At 40.8% G+C, this 22,693-nt stretch overlaps 1 protein-coding gene across 1 annotated transcript; it reads left to right on the forward strand.

Annotated features, from left to right (window-relative positions):
• Window positions 1–579: 579 nt before the first annotated feature.
• On the forward strand, window positions 580–12,735 carry LOC149499785 (uncharacterized). Its single transcript, XM_089738739.1, has 2 exons — window positions 580–4,133; window positions 12,655–12,735. Exons 1-2 carry the CDS (start codon window positions 1,722–1,724, stop codon window positions 12,733–12,735), a joined length of 2,493 nt encoding a protein of 830 aa, XP_089594865.1. The 5' UTR covers window positions 580–1,721.
• Window positions 12,736–22,693: the final 9,958 nt, after the last annotated feature.

Genomic DNA, 22,693 nt, shown 5'->3' on the forward strand with positions numbered 1-22,693 from the left:
TGAAATTTTAGAAAGAAAAAAGCAAATGGCACTCGGTGACTGCCACGGTAAAGCTGCTATGCAATGCTATGCAATATTTTATGAACTTATGCAATTTAATTAGATAATAATAATTTTATATTAAAACAATAATAAAATAAGACCACGCTATATTTGTAAACATTAATAAAAGCAAAACCTTAACTGTCCCCTTCACACTCATAAGCTAGACCGCGCGAGAGAGAGATGGGCAGATTTTTCATCATGCGCATGCAGTGTGACGTCACGCCGCGAGCTTATTCACAAACACTATACAAGCGCAACGTGTGAATGTGTTAAAACCGAGCTACGTAGTAGGCGGAGTGGAGGTGTTAGGTTTTATTTTCGTTACGGAATTTCTTGATTCGGTCGCCGCGCTCAAACCCCGCAATAAAAGCTATGCAATAGCTTAAAAAAAACAAAGCAAATTTCTAAAAGGGCAAACGTTAACTTCTGATTTATTATCCAGTCTACAAAGTCGGTTTTCGCAGATCAATTCTCGCGAGAAACAAGTTACAGTGGAAGCTGGAACAATCCGGGTTTCAAATTAAAGTTCTTTTATTTATTTATGTTCGCGCCGACGTTTGTGTCATCCGTATTTCAAAAATTTCATAGATTATAGAACCACTTCGCCATTGCACTCAGGCACGCAAGCACGTCGCATAAAAATAAAACAATCAATCACAAATCCAGAGTTTAATTTTACATAAATTAAATTCCAAATGTCCATACGAGACATAATTTGGCGACCGTGACAGGACAACTTCTTGCAATTCAAAAAACCAAACCAAAAAACGCGCATCTTCTTCAAAAACGAGACGACGCGTACCAATCCACAAGTTCTTCGCGAAGAACATTTTGGGAGTCAAGATTGGCAGCATCAGCCTGGACCTAGCCGGCCCCGGTTCGTGAAGCATCAATCAAACATTCAAGCATTCAAGCGACACCGCAGCTCAGCGCTCAGCGTCTCGAGAGTTAAGTGCCCTTCCTTGACCTACCCACACATCCAATATCGTAAATTTTATATTCCTAATTTTATATTCCTAATTCAAATCATAAATACAGTTCGAACACTTCGTCATAGCTTTCCACCTGCGTAAACTAAACATTTAATTACCTAAATCATCTTTACCTATTATTTTTGAGTTTGCTGTTTTTGGTTAATGTTATATTATTCGCACCTACCACTCGTATATCAATTAAATAACCTATTAATCATTTAACGAGTCAATAGTTACGAATATTTAAATACGTCTTGTCGTTGTTTTTCGTTGCGCAATCATCTAAATATTAAATAAGTATTTAACTGAATATTCATTGCCTACATAATAATACGATTCATTTCATCTACACGCTCTAAATCAGGTTCCCGTATATTTGTGATCCTATTTGTTCCTTGCATAAGTCGTACTGCCGAACGTTTCCAGGAGTTTGCGTTGCGCCGTGCCTACAGCGCGTAGCCTCGTCACGTCGCAGCATCGGTACGACTGACGAGCCATATCGCGCGTTATCAGTGCCGTCAGCTGTTCGCACGCCAACTGGTATGCCGACGCAGTGAGGAGCGTGAGATAATATAACTTATTTATTTACATTCTATTGGTTTCTTACCTATATTTTGCAATATTCAAATTTATGCGTTAGACTTGTTGAATTTCTCTAAGATTTGTAAATATTAACTAGTTTACATTGTTTTATAATTCAAAATGCCTTCAGACGGGGAAAAGCATGGTTCCATCCGCGGATCGTTAAAAGAGCTCACGACTAAACGTAGCTCAATTAAGGGTCAAATAACCAAGTTTAAAAACTATCTCGACAAGCTGACTTTGCAGTCAACATTATCAAATGTTGAGCTAACTGAATTATCACTTAAACTTGGCAGATTTGAGGGACTTTCAACAAGGTTTGATGCGTTGCAAAGTGAAATCGAGGTCTTAAATTCTAATAATCTTGACTTCGAAATCGATGAAAGAGACAACATTGAGCAGGAGATTATAACAAACATTGTCACAGCAAAAAATATTATCGATCAACAAAATTCGATTAAAGATGAAGACAGACGCAAATCTATCTTCCAGGAAGCTCAGTGTAGTCTCGATCATTACAATGTTGGTGTAAAATTACCGCAAATCCAAATTTCTAAATTCAATGGGTCCTATTTTCACTGGTTGGAATTTCATGATACTTTTGTAAACCTAGTGCATAAAAACGAACATATAACGAACATACACAAGTTCCATTATTTAATTTCATATTTGGAGGGCGACGCAGCGCGCATAATTTCTAATCTCGAAGTGTCCTCGGCGAACTATGCAGAGGCCTGGGAACTACTTTGTGCGCGATACAATAATAAACGATTACTTATTAACCAACACCTTAAATCACTATTCAATATTCAGTCCATTACTCGCGAATCGGAAAGGTCACTACGTTTCTTGGTGGATCATGTAACCAAAAATTTGCGGGCGCTATCTAGCTTGGAACAGCCGACTGATCATTGGGATATGCTTATTATCTTCATGCTGTCTTCCAAGCTAGATAATACGACGCTAACGAAGTGGGAGGAGACGCGTAATAACATCGACGATGTACCTACTTTACAACAATTCTTTAAGTTTTTGGTCGATCGTGCTGACGTTCTCGAGGCTTTAAATAGAAACAAATTTGATAACCCTACCAAGACATTACTAAATACCTCGCGTCACCCAGCCCCTACTAATAATAATAAACCAATCCATGTGAAATCGTTTACCAGCACCACTCAAAATTATTCATCTTCTTGCATTATTTGTAAAGAGAACCATCGAATCTATAATTGTCCCATATTTATATCAAAAAACATAAAGGAAAGATGGTCTGAGGTTGAGAATTTAAAATTATGTGTTAATTGTTTGAGAGCTGGCCATTCAGTGACTGACTGTCGATTAAGCAGCTGTCGCGAATGTAATAAGCGACACAATACACTTCTCCACCAGTCTAATACTGCGGTCGTAAGTAGCTCCGCTGTGTGCGGCTACGACTCTAATGATGTGCTACTATCCACAGCATTAATCGAAGTATCCAATCCAAACACTAAAGAAAATTCTACTGTACGTGCCTTTTTAGACTGTGGAAGTCAATATTCGTTTATCACTAAATCTTTAATGCAAAGGTTATCACTTAAATCTAGATCCATTGATATACTAAATGTAATCGGAATCAGCAATAAATCAGCGGATACAATTAAAGAAAGTTGTACTGCGCAAATATCGTCACTACGAAATCAATTTAGTGTGACACTTTCTCTATTTGTCCTCGACCAGTTAACGGGTATATTACCTAACACTCCTATCAACATCAAACATTTAAATATACCTAATAATATTAAACTAGCCGATCCTTCTTTCCACCAACCTGGTCCAATCGACCTGTTGATTGGATCAGATATATTTTGGGATATTTTGGGTAACGAAAAACGTTCCATAGGCCCTAGTAATGTTAAGTTAATTAATTCTAAATTTGGTTGGTTGGTCGGTGGCAACATAAACAACATATCACAAAACAACAATACATTTATTCATCATTCATTCAAACATAATTCGTCCAAACATCATCCATCCAAACATCATTTAACCACACATCATTCTATTATACATTGCAATCATGCTGCAGTATATAACCCATCTAATACAACAAACATTCATGAAATGTTATCTAAATTTTGGGAGATAGAAGATCTGCCCCAAAACAAAAAAATAAGCATAGAGGATAAGGCTGCAGAAGATCATTTTGTAGAAAACACCACCAGATTAGAATCAGGTCGATTTTGTGTCAGATTACCTATGCTTGAGTCCCCGGACTGTCTGGGTGACTCATACAACACAGCAAAAAAACGTTTTCTTAATCTAGAGAAAAGGTTCCGTAGAAATTGTAAGTTAAAGTCACAATATACAGAGTTCCTCCGTGAATATGCCGGCTTAGGTCACCTATCTAAATCTAATACTCTAATACCGCCACTATCATACTTTTTATGTCATCACGCCGTATTCAAGGACAGTAGCGAAAGCTCAAAAATTCGTGTTGTTTTTGATGGGTCAGCTGTCACCGCATCCGGATTTTCCGTTAACGACATACTTCAGGTAGGTCCAAGTATTCAGGATTCTCTTTTCTCCATATTGATAAGAGCACGACAATACAGATATCTATTGACCGGCGATATAGAGAAAATGTATCGCCAGGTATTAGTTCACGAAGACGATCGTGATCTCCAACTAATACTATGGAGAGAAGATGAGTCTATGCCTATCGAGACTCTGCGCCTGAATACTCTCACTTACGGAACCGCAAGTGCTAGTTATCTAAGTACGCGCTGTCTGTGGCAGGTGGGTGAGGAATGTACTGACGAAACTATTAAGACAATTATACAAAGAGACTTTTTTGTCGACGATCTCATAACTGGTTCAGATGATGAGCTCACACTACGTTATATTCAAACCGCAATATCACAAGCTCTTAATTCAGCGTGCTTCAAACTTCGTAAATACAAATCGAACTTACCTTTTATTTTTGACAATTAATTTATTGCCGTTCAAGAAAATCTTGCGTTGAGTGAGTCTTCGAGCACTCTTGGAATCGGGTGGAGTCCTTCTAGTGACTGCATACATTTTCCAATAAAATTTCCACACAATACAAACACCGTAACAAAGAGAACGATCATGTCTGACGCATTCAAAATATTTGATCCTTTAGGTATTTTAAGTCCATGCATTATTAAGCCTAAAATGATTTTACAAGAACTGTGGATCCTCAAGCTCGATTGGGATCAACCTGTTCCCCATGATGTTAAAACTGAATGGTACGATTTTATTAATAATTTAAAATTTATATCAGAAATACAAATCCCAAGGAGGGTGCTTTGTGACTCACCTATCGCAATCGAAGTGCATTCGTTCAGTGACGCATCACAAAGGGCCTACGGGGCATGTATTTATATGAAATCTATAGATTGCAATAATGTAGCTACCGTAAACTTATTATGCTCGAAATCTAAAGTAGCTCCACTAAAACCTGTGACCATTCCAAGGCTAGAGCTATGCGCAGCTTTATTAGCGGCTAAGTTATGCAAGAGTGTACTCGATTCTATACGATACGTACCATCTCGTTCTATATTCTGGTGCGACTCAAGCGTAGTGCTAGGGTGGCTGAATAGCAATCCCGCTAAGCTCAAGACATTCGTCGCCAACAGAGTAGTTGAAATACTAGAAACATCAAAATCATCATCCTGGAGATACGTACCTACCGATATGAACCCTGCTGATTTAATATCCCGCGGTGTTAACGCAAATAAACTTCAAAACATGAGTTTATGGTGGTCAGGTGCTGCTTACCTTGGTCATGACGAAACGCATTGGCCAGTCTTGAATCCCACTAAACTTCACGAAGAGCTACCTGAAATAAAACAAAATATTAAAACCAAACACTTACCAAACATATACGCTGGTCCGGCTGCCATCCTAGAGCCTGTAATAAAAATCGAAAATTACTCTAAAATAAATAAATTAAAGGGTACGTTGGGATACATAAATAGGTTCATTTACAATTCAAAAAATCCCAAAAACAAATTAACCGGCTGTTTATCAATTGAAGAAATAAACAATTCATTTACTCACCTTTGCAAAATAGCGCAAAAACAATCATTCACTGCAGAATACAATTCACTACGCACAAATAAAATATTAAATCCAAAATCAAAAATTTTACCTCTGTCCCCATTCATAGACAAAAATAATTTAATACGGGTCGGTGGTAGGATCAATGCATCGAATTATTCTTACGACAAGAAACATCCAATACTCCTTGACTCATCGCATCATTTAACCAAGCTCATATTTGAGCACGAACACATACGTAACATGCATGCCGGTCCCCAACTACTGCTTGCCACGGTAAGAGAATACGTATGGCCCCTTAATGGTAGGCGTCTGGCTCGACACACAGTCTATAGGTGTGTTCGGTGCAGGCGAATTCAGGGTAAGACATTAATCCCGAAAATGGGCGATCTTCCAGCTCCGCGTATAAACCCTGACTTTCCGTTTCTGTCTGTGGGTCTAGACTTTGCCGGCCCGTTTCTCATACTCAATCGCAAAGGGCGCGGTGCTAAATTAATTAAATGTTATTTGTGTGTGTTCGTCTGCTTACGTTATAAATGCCTGCATCTGGAAGCGGTCAGCGATCTATCCAAGGACGCATTTATAATGACCTTGAGAAGGTTTATCTCACGTCGAGGTAAACCAATAGAAATATACTGCGATAATGGACGTAATTTTGTAGCAGCAGCAAGAGAGCTAAGTACTTTTTTACAAAATAACAAGCAACCTCTATTTGATTTTGCAACACAAGAAACCATTAAATTCATTTTTTCCCCTACTTATGCTCCTCACTTCGGCGGCATCTGGGAGGCCGGAGTAAAATCTGCTAAACACCATATTAAGCGCGTTATAGGCAACGCGCATTTAACATTTGAAGAGATTTCTACTTTGTTTGCGCAGGTGGAAGCTATACTCAATAGTCGTCCCCTGTGTCCGCTATCATGTTCCCCTGACGACCTGCTCTCCCTTTCCCCAGGGCACTTTCTTATCGGAAGACCACTGACTGCCCTGCCATCGCCTGCTCTGCAAGATCACAATCAAAACACGCTACAACGTTACGCTCGAGTTGAGCAGCTTCGCCAGCACTTCTGGCAACGCTGGCAAAAGGAATATATCAGCGAACTTCAGCAACGAACGAAATGGCGCACCAACGCTGTCCAGCTAGATGTGGGTGATCTTGTCCTTCTTCAAGAAGATCACGTGCCGCCTATGGCTTGGCGTCTCGGAAGAGTTCTACGCCTATTCCCGGGCCCAGACGGAATTTCTCGAGTGGCAGACATATCAACAACACGAGGCTGCGTTCGGCGGCCCCTAATACGTATTTGTCCCCTGCCTTCAGCGCAAGATCTTCAAGGTTGAAAGCTGACCTTTCAACGAGGGGGAGGATGTTCGCGCCGACGTTTGTGTCATCCGTATTTCAAAAATTTCATAGATTATAGAACCACTTCGCCATTGCACTCAGGCACGCAAGCACGTCGCATAAAAATAAAACAATCAATCACAAATCCAGAGTTTAATTTTACATAAATTAAATTCCAAATGTCCATACGAGACAATTTATTTTATTAGGCTCACAATACACATCACATGCTAAAGATACATAAAAAACACAAAAAAAAAAGAAACAAAATCTGGCTTGCAACATAGGTTATGTGCGCACGACAAAACAAGACATACAGTGCTGAATTTGTATAACAACGTTCCTTACAATTATGACAAAACAACACAATAACAAAAACTAATCTAACGAATAATGTAAGGAAAAAATATATATATATTCACAATATAATACATTGAACAATTACATTAACCTACCTATTAATAATCTATTCTAATTGTGGCTAGACAATACGCAAAATGTTTCTACGTACCCCTCGCTATACCGAATATGAATCATCTATAGTACTTTGGTTAACCCATAGACACAGCCCACTGAGTTTCTCGCCGGATCTTGTCAGTGGGTCGCGTTTCCGATCCGGTGGTAGATTCTGCGAAGCACTGTTCTTGCTAGGGCCAGTGTTAGCAACACTCCGGCTTGAGCCCTGTGAGCTCACCTACACGTTACGCTGAAGCTGAAATAGCCTCTCAAGGCTATCAGCATAGGTAGGAGAAAAAAATTAAAAAAATATATATACTATTTTGGTCGATTTCAAGCTCTAAGCATAATTAAAAATGCCTTTCATAGTGGTCGGAAACTGTATTTCGTATCTTGAGAAATAATTTATTAACAATAAATAAATGTGAGATTTAGTCGTGAAAGTAATTTTACTATGACTTTCCTCGAGTCAATCAAAGTCCGGTCTATTATGAACAAATTTGTGACTTCAAGTAACTATGGTAATTTTACCTGCAACACCGAATTTACTGCTACACCTATTTCGGTGGTATATAATATATTAATAATATCAATATAAATAGCACAACATATCAACACGCTCATACAAAAATATTGTAATTATCTCAGGGCACATCAACAGGTTGTTTGTTAAAAATAAAACATATTTTTCCACCATCAAAGTAAACAAACATTTTTATTCGGAAAGTAAAAATATAAATCTCTACATTGCGAACTTAGTGGCGCAACTTTTTATTGGCAAAAATTCAAAGTTATCCCTCAGTACAAGACGGAAAAAGATTGTGAATTACAGCCTCGAGATAATTTAACTTCTAAAGTAAATAGCGTACGTTTCTGGGAAATTCGCTTTACTCTACGTAGACATAAAGCCTCTTTTACTTGAGCAGCACCTCTGTCACGGATCACATCAAACAGTTCGAAATAACGTTGTAGTTTAGGAGCTGTAATTATGGAAGTAAATTGTTTCTAGAAAAAAATATCCAAATAATTAATTTACAAACGAAAAGAACGGTGCAATTATCTATAGATTTCTTATGGGACGATGCAGAGGGTTACCCTGACGGGGAAAAAATGTCCGTAACGTAAGATTTTTATTATTTATGTATAGTCTTAGTATGATGGCTATACAGTGTCTAATGTATAGTCTACGTGATTACGGCTTTCTATGATAGAACATAATTAGGCTTAATTATTATTATTCATATAAATCGATGTTTTATTTGTGCATTATTATATATTTTTCATAAATCATTGTGAATAAAATAAAGTTGATAACTTTGTAAAGTAGATTTTTTTATATCAATAAAACAATCATAATAAAAAATGTATACCCGAATAATTATTTCCTTTATAACTCCTCGAATAGAACTTAAAATTAATATTTTTATCACCACACATCTTTTATTTACATTTTAATAAACGATGTTATTGAATTCACTATTGTAAATTTTACGAGTTGTTTAAGACATCCTACATTATCATTCAACAGGGTTAACGATTAATGGGTTCTTACTACTTATTGCTAGTGCCTTAACTCCAAGCCGCTGCCGAATAAAATTGAATTTGGTCATTAAGTAAGAATAAGAAAAAAAATTCGTTAGTATTTTCCCCTGGTATGAATTAGATTCGCAAACATAGCACGGGTCAACACCAAATTTTACTTTGATTGCAAAGCATAAATTTTTTATTTTATTCGTTATATTTTAGATCGTAATTAGACGAAAAAAAATACATGGCATGGCTTTTGAACGTTAATAAATTGACCACATATGAAACAAAATGCATCAGCATCGTATTTACACTTTCGTGACTTTTAAAGTTTTTCTGGGCTTGTACAAAACGCCTGATCGTTGTTTATGACTCGAGTGCCATCTAGTGGTAGTGGTCTCTGTGTAAACGTAAACACTCCATTCTCATAGAGCGGTTTTTTTGAAAATATAAAAATTAATTAAAATTTTAAAAAATATTGAAAAATGAGTATTATTACTAAAACTATCACAAAAGCAAACTTTATACAAAAAAAGGTATTTTATTTTCGTTTTTTTTTTTTGAATAATTAACCAGAAAAACCTAATATAAACGTCAGGACAAAGAACGAATTTTTTGCGCCATTTTGAGAAGGCGGCACGACATGAGAACCCTCTCATCGTAGCCGCTGGAAATTACATACCCGACCCAGTAGACCGAATGGTAAACCGTCGACGTCGCCCAAAGCACGTCATTACGGATCCTCCTGATCCATTAACGGTGCTTTTAGGCACCACAAGCACCGGTCACCGTCCTCGTCGAACCCGTCGCTTGCGACGAAGGGCTCGACGAGCGAACTAACCCATAGACACAGCCCACTGAGTTTCTCGCCGGATCTTCTCAGTGGGTCGCGTTTCCGATCCGGTGGTAGATTCTGCGAAGCACTGCTCTTGCTAGGGTCAGTGTTAGCAACTCTCCGGTTGAGCCCCGCGAGCTCACCTACAAACGTTAGGGTGAAGCTGAAATAGTCTCTCAAGGCTATCAGCAAAGGTAGGAAAAAAAAAAAAAACGATTTTTTTTTTGTAGAGTTGTGATATAATTGAACGCCCTTATCATTCCTGATCTTAGCCTATAGGGCAAAAGACGTGACCTCATTTGAATTTACAGTGCGCGCCCATTCAATGTGCGATACAAAAAAGGATTTTCTCCCCGTTTTCCTGTATCTATATGAGATTCAAATGATTGGCAACAACGAACATTTGTCACCGAAGAGTAACCTTCACATCCGATCCAACATGTTTGTCGTTTTGACGAGTTTGTTCTAGTTTCATTCTCAAATTGTACATTCGAATAAATTTAGAGAGAGAGAGAGAGAGGGGGGGAGAGAGAGAGAGAGAGAGAGAGAGAGAATACACTTTATTGCACACCAACGCACAATTTACATTCAAAAACAGCCAACAATCAGATACATTTGTCCAATAGGCGGTTTTATCGTTAAAAGCGATCTCTTCCAGACAACCGTTTAATTTACAGAAATCCTGGAAAAAATAAAAATATAGCAGGTATGTTGCGGTATACATACTATTAGCAATACATTGCTATCTATACTTCTATACCAATATCATAAAGAGGAAAGATTTGTTTGTTAGTTTGTATTGAATAGGCTCCGAAACTACTGAACCGATTTGAAAAATTCTTTCAATGTTTGGAAGCTACACTATTCCCGAGTGACATAGGCTATAATCTTTTTTGAAAAAAATTTGGGATCCTTACTATAGCTCTAATAATGTAGCCCAAGATGTAAAAAAATTACCTAAAATATTATTTACATTGCGTGCCCTACGAAAACTATTGATGATAGAATAAAATAATGTACTACGACTTTGTAGATAGAACACACTATTATTTAAATTAAAAGTATCGCGACAGCATATGTCTAACTATTATAGTTATGCCGCAATAAATGTTCTTTTATTTTTTTAAATAAAACAACGTCTTTGAAATTTTTGTTAAAGACCCGAGCGGAGCCGGATCGGGCCGCTAGTAGAAAATATATACATACAATAAATTTAATAGATAAAGGAAAATGAAATAAAAAGTAATAGTCGTTTTGGGGGTAACGACAAAAGTAAAATCTTCGGTCGAGCGGTTGGGTGTAATTGCTCGGTAGACCGACGGTCCAAATGTTGTTGTTTTTTTCCCGGTTTTCCTACCTATGCTGATAGCCTTGAGGAGGCTATTTCAGCTTCGCCCTAACGTATAGGTGAGCTCGCGGGGCTCAAACCGGGAGTGTTGCTAACACTGGCCCTAGCAAGAGCAGTGCTTCCCAGAATCTACCACCGGATCAAAACGCGACCCACTGAGAAGATCCGGCTAGAAACTCAGTGGGCTGTATCTATGGGTTAACTCACTCGTCGAGCCTTTCGTCGCAAGCGATGGGTTCGACAAGGACGGTGACCGGTCCTTGTGGTACCTAAATGCACCCTTAATGGATTGGGATTATCCGTAATAACGGGATAATTGTCGTTAAGCAATACGCTTCGGTTTGAAATATTAATTTCTCAGTGAGTATTCGTCGTACGTATTCATCAGAGTCTGTCCCGTATTTGCGTCGAGACAACACGTCGTCACCGACAGATTGCTGCATTGTGCACTGTTTGAGTAATTAGCGCGTCCGTGTTTATATTGCTTTGTTTGTTTTATATTACGCTGTTTATTCGCATCGTATTAGCGATATTAAAAATGGTTATAGGATAACATACAAATATAAACATATCAAAAATTTAGTTCCCAAATTTTTTGGCAATCCGGTGGTAGATTCTGCAAAGCATTCCTCTCCTCCTCTTACTAGGGCTAGTGTTAGCAAACTCACTCAGGTTGAGCTCTAATACCCGTCCGAACATAGTTGGAATAGCCCGTTAGACTACCAGCGGTTAAGTAGGGGAATAAAAGTTCCAAAAAGAACCAAGTCTGGAATTCAGTGACATTTAAACAAGAAATTGTTCCATCAATTATTAAACTCAATTTCCAAGAGTCAAGAGTGAATAAGAGAACATTGTTCAACTGTTACACTTAATTAATATGAGACATGATTTAAACTGACGGCTAAAATGAAAATATTAATTTATAATGATTTAATATTCATCCATACAAACGTGAAAGTTAATCAATTAAAATACATACGTGCATACGAGCGTGCAAAACCATAGCAGCGCTCAAGAAATCTGTTAAAGAACACTATTTATCCTTACCATATTAAATAAAGTATATATATTTGTATAATGTATTATAATATAAAGTAAGTATATTGTATGTGTATATACCTATATATGTATATAATAATATGTATGTATATATATATATATATATTGTTTTGTATCTTGTAATATGTATATATTATTATAATATATGTAATGCTTACTGTATGCAGTATAGGTTTGTGTTCCTAATTCTTCTTACCTATTGCGGGCCTACTGGAAGAGATTTCAACATGAAATAAGTAGTGAGTGCCCTTGTACTCTGTATCCTTATTGCCGTGTTTCTTCTAACAGCTGTGTGTACAAACATATTAAATAAATAAAATGCTTCTTACTCAAGGACGCAAAAATTTGATACAATTTTACAATAGAGATCATTATATACTTATTACTATATAAAATACTATTGGCTTGGTAAATAACATAATTCCAGCAACGCTGGGCACGCCTGTACAATAAATTCAACGATGTGTTGTTTTGGGTTTATCTACTAAGTGATCTAAACATCGAGTAATAGTAAAACCCATTTGCTATGTGTCTGCATATGATAATAAATACAGTGTGCGTTATTCTCACAAAATTCAAATTTAATAGCAAATGAAGCGACGGGGCGCATCTGATATCCTCATTAGAATGTTTCCACCCCTCCTGGCTGAGTCTCTGCTCGCCCACCTGTCCTGACGAATTTGGAATCGCCTCCGGGCCACCAGTAATAAAAAATAAGGTTTCTAAGTTGTTACTGGTTTGAATGGAAAAAAAAAACATATTAATAACAAAAGCAACTCCCCGCAGGCGAGTATCAATTGTTCTAATGAAATACGTACTCAACAAATGTTCACGATTGATTTCCACGGTGAAGGAATAACATCGTGTAATAAAAATCAAACCTGCAAAATTATAATTTGCGTAATTACTGGTGGTAGGACCTAGCGTGAGTCCGCATGGGTAGGTACCACCACCCTACCTATTTCTGCCGTGAAGCAGTAATGCGTTAGGAAAAAATATGATTTAAAAGACATAACTACCCTCCCAAATTTAATTATTTTAACTACACTATACACTGCAAATGCGAACGATTAACTTGTAAATTGAAGTGAGAATTATCAAAATGTAACTGCATATCGATTCGTTGAACCAAAAACAAAATCTGTTTGTTTAACTTCAGTGATCAGTCATTCCTCTCTTAAACAAGTTGATTGGCAAGCTACATCGGAGTGTAACGTCGCTCATACATTCGTTTCCGTAGCTGATTCCTGTTCCTTCAACGCCCTTCGGCGCTCACTTAGCGTAGCATGATTTGTAGAAACCTTTTATATCTTAAGTACATAAGTGTGAACGGGCAAACTAGCGATTTGAAATCGACGAAAACTTTTATAGGTTTAGGATTTCGACTACCTCAAGTTTCGGTACACAAACCACTTTCACAGAAAATTGTGTTAAGAACAAACGTGCCACGTTTGAAACAAATCTCTAGGAAACAATCTATCTATACATCTATGCATATAAATAAAATTTGAGTGTCTGTTTGTAATATTGAAATAACCGCTTTTTACTACATGCATATGAATATATTATTATATACGGTACATACATCAAAATAACATTTTTTACAATTTTTGCCAGTCTGTCTATCTGTCTGTTTGTTCCGGCTAATCTCTGGAACGGCTGGACTGATTTTGACGAGACTTTCACTGATAGGTCCTTACTTTTTTTTTAGATTAACTTCGCCCTGCGGCGTCTCTCGCGGTACGACAATAACTGCGGGTAGCATCGCGGGACTCAAATATCAATAATAAAATTTAATGTTTCCGAAGCGAAGCGAGGGCGGGTCGGTAGTACTAAATAATACTAATATATAAGACTACAGTGTTTTTTTACGGAGGTTCCGTTATAACTACTGAACCATGCATCCGATTGACTTGAAACTTGGTATCCATGTAGAAAGTACATGTACTTAATGGATAGGCTAATATTAATATGAGTGTTGGACTCCGTACACCAGTTGCAGAGGCGTTAATGATAAGTCTCTTTGTGGGAGTGAGAAATAATAATGTTAATTTTAAATGCCCAGCGAAGTGGACGGGTGCAGCTAGTAGCTTATAGAAATAGGTGATAAGTCACTTTTTTCATCATATCTTCTCAGTGGGTTGCGTTTCCGATCCGGTGGTAGATTCTGCGAAGCACTGCTCTTGCTAGGGTCAGTGTTAGCAGCACTCCATTTTGAGCCCCGTGAACTCACCTACACATGTTAGGGCGAAGCTGAAATAGCCTCTCAAGGCTATCAGCATAGGCAGGAAAAAAATAATTGTCATCATTTCTCGTGTTCATACATGTTTTAGTAAAAGTTAATCGTTCGTCTGCAACGCTATAGATCGCTACTTCCCGCCTACACCGGCAAGTTCCGATCCTTCCGGAACATTTAACGCGTCCCACGATTTATGAAGCCGAACAAACCCTGAAACGCACTCAAGATACTGCCTTTCTTCACGCTTGTCTCGCCACGTTTCCGATGATGTTTGGAAAAGAAAAAACCGAACTTCTATTGTTATGGTATCATATTTATAATTCGATTTTCGATCTATTTAGTGGTGGTAGAACCTCTTGTGAGTCCGTACGGGTAGGTATCACCACCCTGCCTATTTCTGCCGTGAAGCAGTAATGCGTTTCGGTTTGAAGGGTGGGGCAGCCGTTGTAAATATACTTGAGACCTTAGAACTTATATCTCAAGGTGGTTGGCGCATTTACGCTGTAGATGTCTATGGGCTCCAGTAACCACTTAACACCAGATGTACTGTGAGCTCGTACAACCACCTAAGCAATAAAAAAATAAAAATGCGTTTCAAGGATATTTTTTTAAAACACAGCACATAGATTTTTACATAAATATTTATATGGTGATTTTGGTCTATGGTCTTTAAAAAAATCATCGGTATAACAGATATGCCATGAAAGCATATTTTACCGGTTGGCGGGACAGCTTCCCGGGGCGGAGTTTAGTAGAGACACTGGGTTCAGGGCCCCTTCTGACCGACGGGCGGCAGCGGATACCGTTTCACTGGGTCTCCCTATACCCCCGTCAAACAATCACGCCCCGTGAGCTCACATCTGCTCCGCATGTTCCAGGCGCCACCAAGACTCACCCCCAGCAAGGAAGGGGAAAGGGAAGGAATAGACCTGGCTCTCCAACCCACACGCCGGAACACAGCTAGGCTATTTGGCGGCGAACTCTAGTTGGAGGGTGGTCGCCAGCCAGTCGGACTAGGTCCTACCACCGGTTATGTTTTCGACTCCCGTTTAGCACCACCCAGGGGTCACTTGTAGGGAATCGCGGGTTAAACCTAAGGAAGCGGGAAGCACCAACCCCCAACCTTTAATTACAAAGACAAATGTCACTTATTAAGCGAAATGTTACTTAAACCAATTAACCTTTCACCCTTTGATATATACACACATCGATCTCCGTTATTACACTAAATGACTACCCTCCAAAATTGATTTTAGCATCTAGAATACCAGCCTATTCAAGTGCATTAGCATACAAATCAGTAACATCTCGAGTTTGTCTCACAATGGACGTCCGTTTTGCATTACTATCGGCCCTAGTGCAGCGTATACGCCTTTGTTATCTGCGCTTCCGTGTTGGCATGAACTGAACTTGAGGCTTCATAGCAGCGATTAATGTAATATATATATTTTTTTATTTCTTTAAAGTTCACAAGTACTTTATTGTTCGAATTAAAGTGTTTTCAGTTCACAATTATTTATTTCAACGTTCAGGACAAATAAAAATAGAAATTTTTAATTGCACAAAAATAAAACTTAACTCTTTGACTGCCGTGTAGGTCACCGGTGCCCTACTCGGAATTACGCAAATTAATTTTTTTGCGGGTTTGCATTTTATTACGTGATGGAAGTCCTTCATCGTGGAAGAAATTCGTGTCATGTGCGTATTTTACTAGAATAATTGATATTTTTATTTTATTTACAATCGCATCGCTTGATGAAAATACACCGGACGTTTTATCGTTTAAGTTCACGACGACTTTAAATTGTGACGACTTTCCAATGTCGCATCCAAGCTTTTGAGAACTTTCTTGAAATCTCGTCTGAAGAAAAAACGGTCTATTGTAGTTTATTCTGATGCATGACGATAATTGGACTATTGCAGATTATTCGAGGAAAACGGATGTTCAAATGATACGCCAAGTGCCTTTTTAAATATTTAAATTACATTACAAAAACGCTTCTGCGACACCAAACCCTCAGATTAATCGTTTTTGTTGGCTCCACATCGATTAAACAAAGAGATATAGGCTAAGCTATTATTAAGTTACTTTCGTATTTTTAATGAAAATAGCCGGGGATTCCCTGTATTTTTTTTGTACCATGGGAACCAAAGACCTGCTTATATACGTTCAAACACATACATAAATAAATATTAAACACTGAGAGGAAGAATAAAACAAACTGCTCATCACAGGAATGCGTTCTCTTGGTGTGCGAAACCGAACCCACTACTCTTGGCCCAACAATCGAGGACACTAATTACTGCGTCACCAAGTGAGTCATGGTTCCCGGATAAATGAGCCTGAAAGAGAACATAACGATAGAGATTTCACTGAAAGAAACACTTACGTCATATCACGCCTCATAGTACATGGCTGGTGCTTTCAATTTGTAAAGGAAATTGATTGCTATTAACACGAACCATAGAACTTGTGGGTTTAAGACGAAAGGAAGATCTTCCACCGAACAGGTGATATTGCTCGATAGATCGACGGTTCAAATGTTGTAGTTCGGAACTTGTATATATGCAAGCTAATCTTGTAAATTTCGTAAGCGAGATCCAGGCATCTGTCAAATATCTTGTGTTCTGTGACTGCCACAAACTTGCATGTTTATTTCTTACAATTTTTTCATACTGCTACCTTCCTTATTGTCCTTGACTGTCGTTACTAACAAGACCACCCACAGACATGGCATATCGTGTTTCTCAGTGGGTCGCGATTCCGATCAAGTGGTAGACTCTGCAAAGCACTGCTCTTGATAGTGCTAGTATCAGCAAATTTCCTTAGATTGATCCCGTGAACTCACGTACCCGTCCGCGGAAAGCTGAAATAGCCCCTTAGGCTACCAGCAAATAGGTAGGAGGAAAAAAATAAGGCCAACACTGATTCTATTACTTGCCGACCGATTCCTTATGGCGGAAGCTTACTTTATATCTCACAAAGTGGTTCTGGCCTGTCTGAAACTTAGCAATAGCCGGCCAATAGACATGCTCATAAATGCTTTAATGCTGCCAACTTGAGATATGAGATCGAAGTTCCGATTGCCTTGTGAATCAACTGTCGGACAATCAATCACGATCGCATTCTTAATCGCATCTGGGCAGGAATAGGGAGGTTGGTCACACACATATCCGGCACAAGCTATCTACGCGAATCATCAATATCATCATTATCATCTTCTGCTTCTTATCAGCCCACAAACGTCCACTGCTAGACATAGGCCTCCCCCAAGCCAAGCCTCGCCACAAAGACCGGTCCTGCGCTGTCTGCATTCAGCGGATCCCTGCGAACCTCAATAGATCGTCGGTCCATCTTGTGGGAGGCCTACCCATGCTACGTCTTCCGGTACGCGGTAGCCACTCAATAACTTTCTGGCCCCAACGGCCATCCGTTCTACGAGCAATGTGTCCTGCTCACTGCCACATCAACGTCGCAATCCTTTGGGCTATGTCGGTTACCATGGTTTTCCTGCGAATCTCCTCATTTCTGATTTGATCTCGCAGGGAAATTAAGAGAATAGCCCTCTCCATTGCTCTTTGGGTGACCTTGAGCCTTCTCAAGGCCCATTCTAAGGCCCATTGTGAGCGACCACGTCTATCATCACCATAAATATCTTCATCTCAAGTTATATCTGTCCACTGCTGAACATAGGTCTGTCCAATCGATCTCCAGTACGGCCGGTCCGTTGCCACCTCCATCTAACGTGACCTCGTGATTATCGCGACTAGGTCATCGATCCATCTGGTAGGTGGCCGTCCTACACTGCGCTTGGCAGTACCACTATATACGGTTACATATTTCCCCTATCACGGAAGCTAATCACATGCGCGTACCTATTGTTCGTCTTTAATCTGTGCTATGACGACAACCATTCCTGAATACGAACAAACTGTACAAAGTCTCAACTGAAGCAAACTTGATAATCTCTTAATTTTTTTTTTATAGCGCAAAATATGATACAATGAACGCCGCTATCTGTCCCAATATTTAAACTGCTTTGCGGCAGAAATGGTCAAGATTACTGTGCATGCCTCGGCTGGCTTATTATACGCTGTTTCATAAAGTTTAAGTGTCTCGTTTCATACAAGTATCTGTTCATTCTAGATCCAGCCTTCAAACTACTTCGCGGCAAAAATGGTCAAGATTACTGTACATGCCTCGGCTGCCTTATTATACGACGTTTCATAAAGTTTAAGTGTCTCGTTTCATACAAGTATCTGTTCATTCTAGATCCAGCCTTCAAACTACTTCGCGGCAAAAATGGTCAAGATTACTGTACATGCCTCGGCTGCCTTATTATAGGACGTTTCATAAAGTTTAAGTGTCTCGTTTCATACAAGTATCTGTTCATTCTAGATCCAGCCTTCAAACTACTTCGCGGCAAAAATGGTCAAGATTACGGTACATGCCTCGGCTGCCTTATTTTTTTTTTTTTTTTTTTTTTTTTTTTTTTTTTTTTTTTTTTTTTTTTTTTTTTTTTTTTTTTTTTTTTTCCGTACCTCTAGCAAACAACAAAGCCAGAGATTCATGTTTACATTTTTTGTTTTGTTTTAATTTTAATTATAGTTTATACTCCTGCCCATAAGGGGCTTAAAAACTAGGTCACGCATTCATTCCGAGCCTCTTTATCATACCAGTTCTCGCATTTATTCCTCTCGTACTTTCATTCATTCCATTCATACTTTGCATTCCTAGCTGCGGTTACTAAAAGGAGGGGAGGGGAGTAGGGCTGTTGGGACTCTTTATTTCTATAATTATTTACATTTCCTTATTCTACCTTCAACCTAGTACATGTACACTTAATCCTATTTACTTAAACTAGGTTATTTACAACAGTAATAATATGTTAAATATTATATGTTATAAAAATTTCTTATGTTCTATTTCTTTTATTAACCTCCTTTATAATTTTTATAGCATATTTTAGGAACAAGTTCCTCGCACAGGTTTTATTCATTAAATTGGGGAGTTCTCGCGCATGGAGTCTTTGGCCCAGTTCGACCTCCAAGTCGAATCGTGCTGAGCCAAAGACTGGACACTCCAGAAGCACGTGGGCCACTGACTCGTCGACGTAAGGGTCACAGATGCATGCTGGGCTCTCCTTGCACTTGAACCTGGCCAAGTACTCGGAGAACCCACCATGCCCTGTGAAGGCCTGTGCTACCTCCTTGGTCATTTCGATCTTTCTGATTATCCTGTATGCCTCGGACGCGATTGGGAAGTACAGCTTGGTGACTGAGGCCGTTTGTTCGGCGCTGTACCTCCGATCCCATTCGGCGAGCGTGTCCATGCGGATTACACGCTTCGCGAATGAGACCGGACACCGGTCATAGTTGGGTTTCTTCTTCAACCTCAGGGCGGCCGCTTTAGCCAGGGCATCGGCCCTCTCATTCCCCTCAAGTCCCGCGTGAGCCTTAATCCAAAACAAGGAGACGCTCTTGCCCTGCGTTTTGCAGTGACTAAGAGCGCCCCTCATCCGGACCGCAAGGATGTGAAGGGAATCCGGGTCAGCCACTGTCTGAAGGGCCGCCATGGAGTCGCTGAAGATGGCGAAAACGTTCTCTTTTCGCCGGCTGATCTCATTTGCAGCTTCACAAAGGGCCAAGAGCTCTGCCTGGTAGACGGTACAGTGGGGCGAGAGAGCAAGTTTGAGGGTTTTGGCTTCGGCCTCGCCAGTCCAGATGGATAGCGCGGCCCCGACCTTGCCCTCAATCTTGCTCCCGTCCGTAAATATACGCACCTCATATCCTCGATGTTCGAGGTATTGCTCCTCGTCTACCAGGCTTCGTAGCTCCATCCCAACTTGTTCCGCTGGATGAGGCCTCTCCAGTGCCGATGCCACCCGCTCGATATCCCTGTCTCCCAGCACCGGCAGATGCGCCCCCCTCTTGGCCACGTATAGCGAGGCCATCTCGCGTACGCGTAGGTCAAGGGGGAGCACCCCTGCCAGCACCAGTGCTGAGTTCAGGGATACCGTTCGGTAGGCTCGACAGAGCTTCTGTGCGAAGCTACGCTGGACCGCGTTGAGGCGCTTCCGCACTCCCAGTTTGTTTGCGGCCGGCGCCCACGCGCTCGAGGCATACAGGATCACGGGTTCAACCACTGCGATGTATATGGTCTTGATAACTTCGGGGTGCAGACCCCAGCCAACTTTGGCTGCCCTGGTTAGCCTTTTGTATAGGTTTGCGGCTTTAGCGCAAACATTGGCAACATGGGTGTTAAATGTAAGTTTATGGTCGATGGTGAGCCCTAACAACAGTACCTCCTTAGACATGCCAATGTCTACCCCGCCCATGCTCAGGCGCGGGGTGTCATGCTTCAGCTTCCGCGTGATTACCATCGCACAGGTTTTGTGCGGAGCGAATTTCAGCTTGTTCATGACACCCCACGCCCGAACATACTCGAGGGCGGCATTGGCACGTCTCTGAACGTCCATCGCTGTATCCCCGTCGAAGAGGAGGACAACGTCGTCAGCAAACGCCTGGACGTAGTCCCCTCTGGTACTGAGTCCCTTAAGCAGAGGATCGAGCAAGAGGTTCCACAGGATAGGGCCTCCTATGGAGCCCTGGACGCATCCTTTTCCCGTGGCTCTCAGATGCTCGGCGCCCATGTAGCGGACTCCAACCGTCCTGTCGCTCATATAACTATTCATTACTCCCCGTATACCAACCGGGCACGACTCCTCGACGAGCCTCACCTTTATGGCCGGCCACCAGGCGCTGTCGAAGGCCCCCTCTATATCCAGCGAGACCATTAGGATCAGTTTCTTGTCAAGAAGCTTTTCTCTAATGCGTTCCAACAGGGTATATAGGGCGTCTTCGGTGCTCCTCTGTGGCATAAAGCCATATTGGTGAGCGCTCATGCTCGGCAAAATATGGTACTTTAGACGTGCCACTATCATCTTCTCATATACCTTCCCCAGCACAGGCAAAAGGCCAATCGGTCTGTGCGCTTTGGGGGTGGCGTAGTTGTTCTTGCCAGGTTTTCTGAGTATGATGACCGTGGCCGCCTTCCACACCTTCGGGAAGTAACGGAGCTCGAGGCACTTGTTTACGAGCGCCAGGAACAGCTCGGGATCACTGTTGACCGCTTCCTTACAAATGTCGGCGGTCAATCCATCGGCGCCTGGAGCCTTCTTGGGGTTGAAGGACCTCACCGATCTGTCGAGCTCGTGCATGGTGAACGGGGGGTCTCGAGCGCCGCCACTGTCGCTATCTAGTTCAGCGGCTCGCCTCCTCGTCTCGCCATGCCCGGGATCGTCCAAATCGGTAAGGTCCTCCGGATAAAACGTTTCAGCCAAGTACGTGGCTGAACTATCCGCGTCCAGCACTATCCCTTCCCGCTCCATGGGTATGTCTTGCTCCCGTCTCGAAACCCTGCCTATCACCCGATAAATCCCCTCCCACATGCCTTCGCGGTCCTGCCTCTCGCAGAACCCCTTCCAGCTTGCGATCTGGGCCTCTTTTATCGCAGCCCGGTATTTTGCCCGTTCCTCCAGGTACTCTTGCACCACCCTCGGCCTCCGGACCAGTGCGGCACATCGGATCCTCCTCTTTCTGGTGACAACACGCCGTTTCAACCCGGCGAGCTCCTCCGACCACCATGGCACAGAAAATTTCTCCAAATTTTTCTTTTGTGGTATTGTGTGTGTACAGGCGTTTGTAATAGTGTTAGTGTATGTTACTGTGATTTGTTCAATTTCCTGTATAGTGTTAATATTATTTATTGCGTCCCTGTTCAGTGTAGTGCTCAGCAGTAATTCGCCCAGTTTCACACGAAACTGGGCCCAATTTGCCTTTTTCGTGTTGTATATGCGTGTGGTTCTGTGTACTGTATGTCCTTTGGACTTGTGTAAATTAATTTTGAACTCTATACCATTATGGTCGGAACTCGTCAGGTCTTCCAGCACTCGCCAATCGTCCACCAGGCCGAGTACATCCGATGAGCATGCCGTGATATCGACATAGCTCGTCAGGTGTCGCTCCCCTCGGATTACGTCGAATGTGGGAATTTCGCCTTGGTTGAGGACATGGAGACCGAGCTCGTCGAGGGCCCCCAGCAACGCTTCGCCCCTGCTGTTGGTCGATGGTCCTCCCCACCAGACACTCCTGGCATTGACATCGCCACCGATGATGATGTTGGTGGCTTTTCCTACCTTCCTTAGGTGGTCGAGAAAGGGTTCTA

The sequence above is a fragment of the Bombyx mandarina genome, chromosome 26, assembly GCF_030267445.1.
Source record: "Bombyx mandarina strain Sakado chromosome 26, ASM3026744v2".
Taxonomy (NCBI): domain Eukaryota; kingdom Metazoa; phylum Arthropoda; class Insecta; order Lepidoptera; family Bombycidae; genus Bombyx; species Bombyx mandarina.

Excerpts from the sequence above, each read along its gene's own strand:
- LOC149499785 (XM_089738739.1), top strand. The coding sequence starts at position 1,722 with ATGCCTTCAGACGGGGAAAAGCATGGTTCCATCCGCGGATCGTTAAAA. Across the intron at positions 4,134-12,654 it reads CCGTTAACGACATACTTCAG|CAACGCTGGGCACGCCTGTA; the intron begins GTAGGTCCAAGT and ends ACATAATTCCAG.